Raw genomic sequence first — 1,240 nt, 5'->3', positions numbered from 1 at the left:
AGTTGCTTCTGACCGAATTTGCATTCGTAATATTTGGCACAATCATTCTCGTGGGATATTAATTTTGGTGGGCAAGTATCCACCGCCGGACATTGGTCACCAGGGTTCGCGGTCGGGATTGGAGGAGGGTCGACAACTGGACAATCCGAACTCTGCCGATTGACGCAGCCACGCCAAAGTAGACTGAAGTACAGACCATTCGCGCAAGAGCGCAATTGCTTCTGACCCAATTTGCACTCGTAATATTTACTACAATCCTCTTCGTGAGATATTAATACCGGCGGACAAGGGTCCACTGCCGGACATACGTTTTGCAATTCGAAGAGAAATGGTAATTTACTCGCGGTGCTCACGGTCCAGGAAGATGCCAGGAAGGCGATGGCGATTAGGTATTTTCCTGTACCGAACAGAAAATAGTCCGATTTGGTCAACTATCATTGATGAAATGTCAATTATATAAATTGGAAATTTATTCAGGCCGAGCAAGAAGTCGTGACGATGTTGAAATGTCTCCAAAAATTAAACTTCACTTGAACGCCACTTTAACTTCGTCATGACTCCTTGTTCCGCTTGGATACGAAAGAATCCCGTTACAATATATAAATATCTCTCGGTGATTTTACTACTGTAGCTCTTATTGTAAAAATTTGCAATCACTCACCCTTCATCGCCTGCCACTTATTTGTTCTTGAAGAGACGAAAAATTTCGTATTGTATTTATGAAAAAAAAGTCTATGACAATATCCTCTATATTAACACCTCACTAATTAGTCAGTTGAATACATGACTGACTGAATTAAAGCGCGTCGGTTTTTATAATCACGTTATCATAAGGCAGATTATCATATCTGTTAGCCAGAGCCGTCTTTATTTCTCTTGGAACCCTGGATACAACATTCTCGCGAATTCTCACGGTATATAAATTCGTACAAGCCCAGAAAGAAAACAAAGCGTTTAATAAATATATAATTTTTTATCCAGTTGTAATAATTAACGTAACATATTTATACACGTACGTGTCGTGCAAATAAGTAATAGTTAATTAACATTTTGTCAAAATTAAAGAAATATATAATATTTGTATTTACCTAATAAAAATACAAAGACATGCGTAAATATATATAAATATACATAAATATTTCACATATCCATGTAACATTTACGAAGTTTTTGTTTCTGCAGTTTCGCAAAGTTGTTAATTATTCTATCAATTATAAAATTAATTATAAAATTTATTATA

General features: G+C 36.1%; 1 protein-coding gene across 1 annotated transcript in view; it reads right to left on the bottom strand.

The window, feature by feature from the left end:
• The window catches only part of LOC105560905 (peritrophin-48-like), a 2,641-nt gene extending 1,724 nt beyond the window's left edge, over positions 1 to 917 (bottom strand). The window contains exons 1-2 of the mRNA XM_012010416.1: positions 662 to 917; positions 7 to 397 (exon numbers count right to left, since the gene is read on the bottom strand). Of these exons, the coding sequence (XP_011865806.1) occupies positions 7 to 397; positions 662 to 668 (398 nt within the window). The 5' untranslated portion in view covers positions 669 to 917. The remainder of the gene's footprint in view (positions 1 to 6; positions 398 to 661) is intronic.
• Positions 918 to 1,240: the final 323 nt, after the last annotated feature.

This window comes from Vollenhovia emeryi, unplaced genomic scaffold (genome assembly GCF_000949405.1).
Source record: "Vollenhovia emeryi isolate VEMERY1.0 unplaced genomic scaffold, V.emery_V1.0 DF939218.1, whole genome shotgun sequence".
Classification (NCBI taxonomy): domain Eukaryota; kingdom Metazoa; phylum Arthropoda; class Insecta; order Hymenoptera; family Formicidae; genus Vollenhovia; species Vollenhovia emeryi.
The sequence above is the reverse complement of the archived record's forward strand: the minus strand, read 5'-3'. Positions and strand labels throughout refer to the sequence as shown.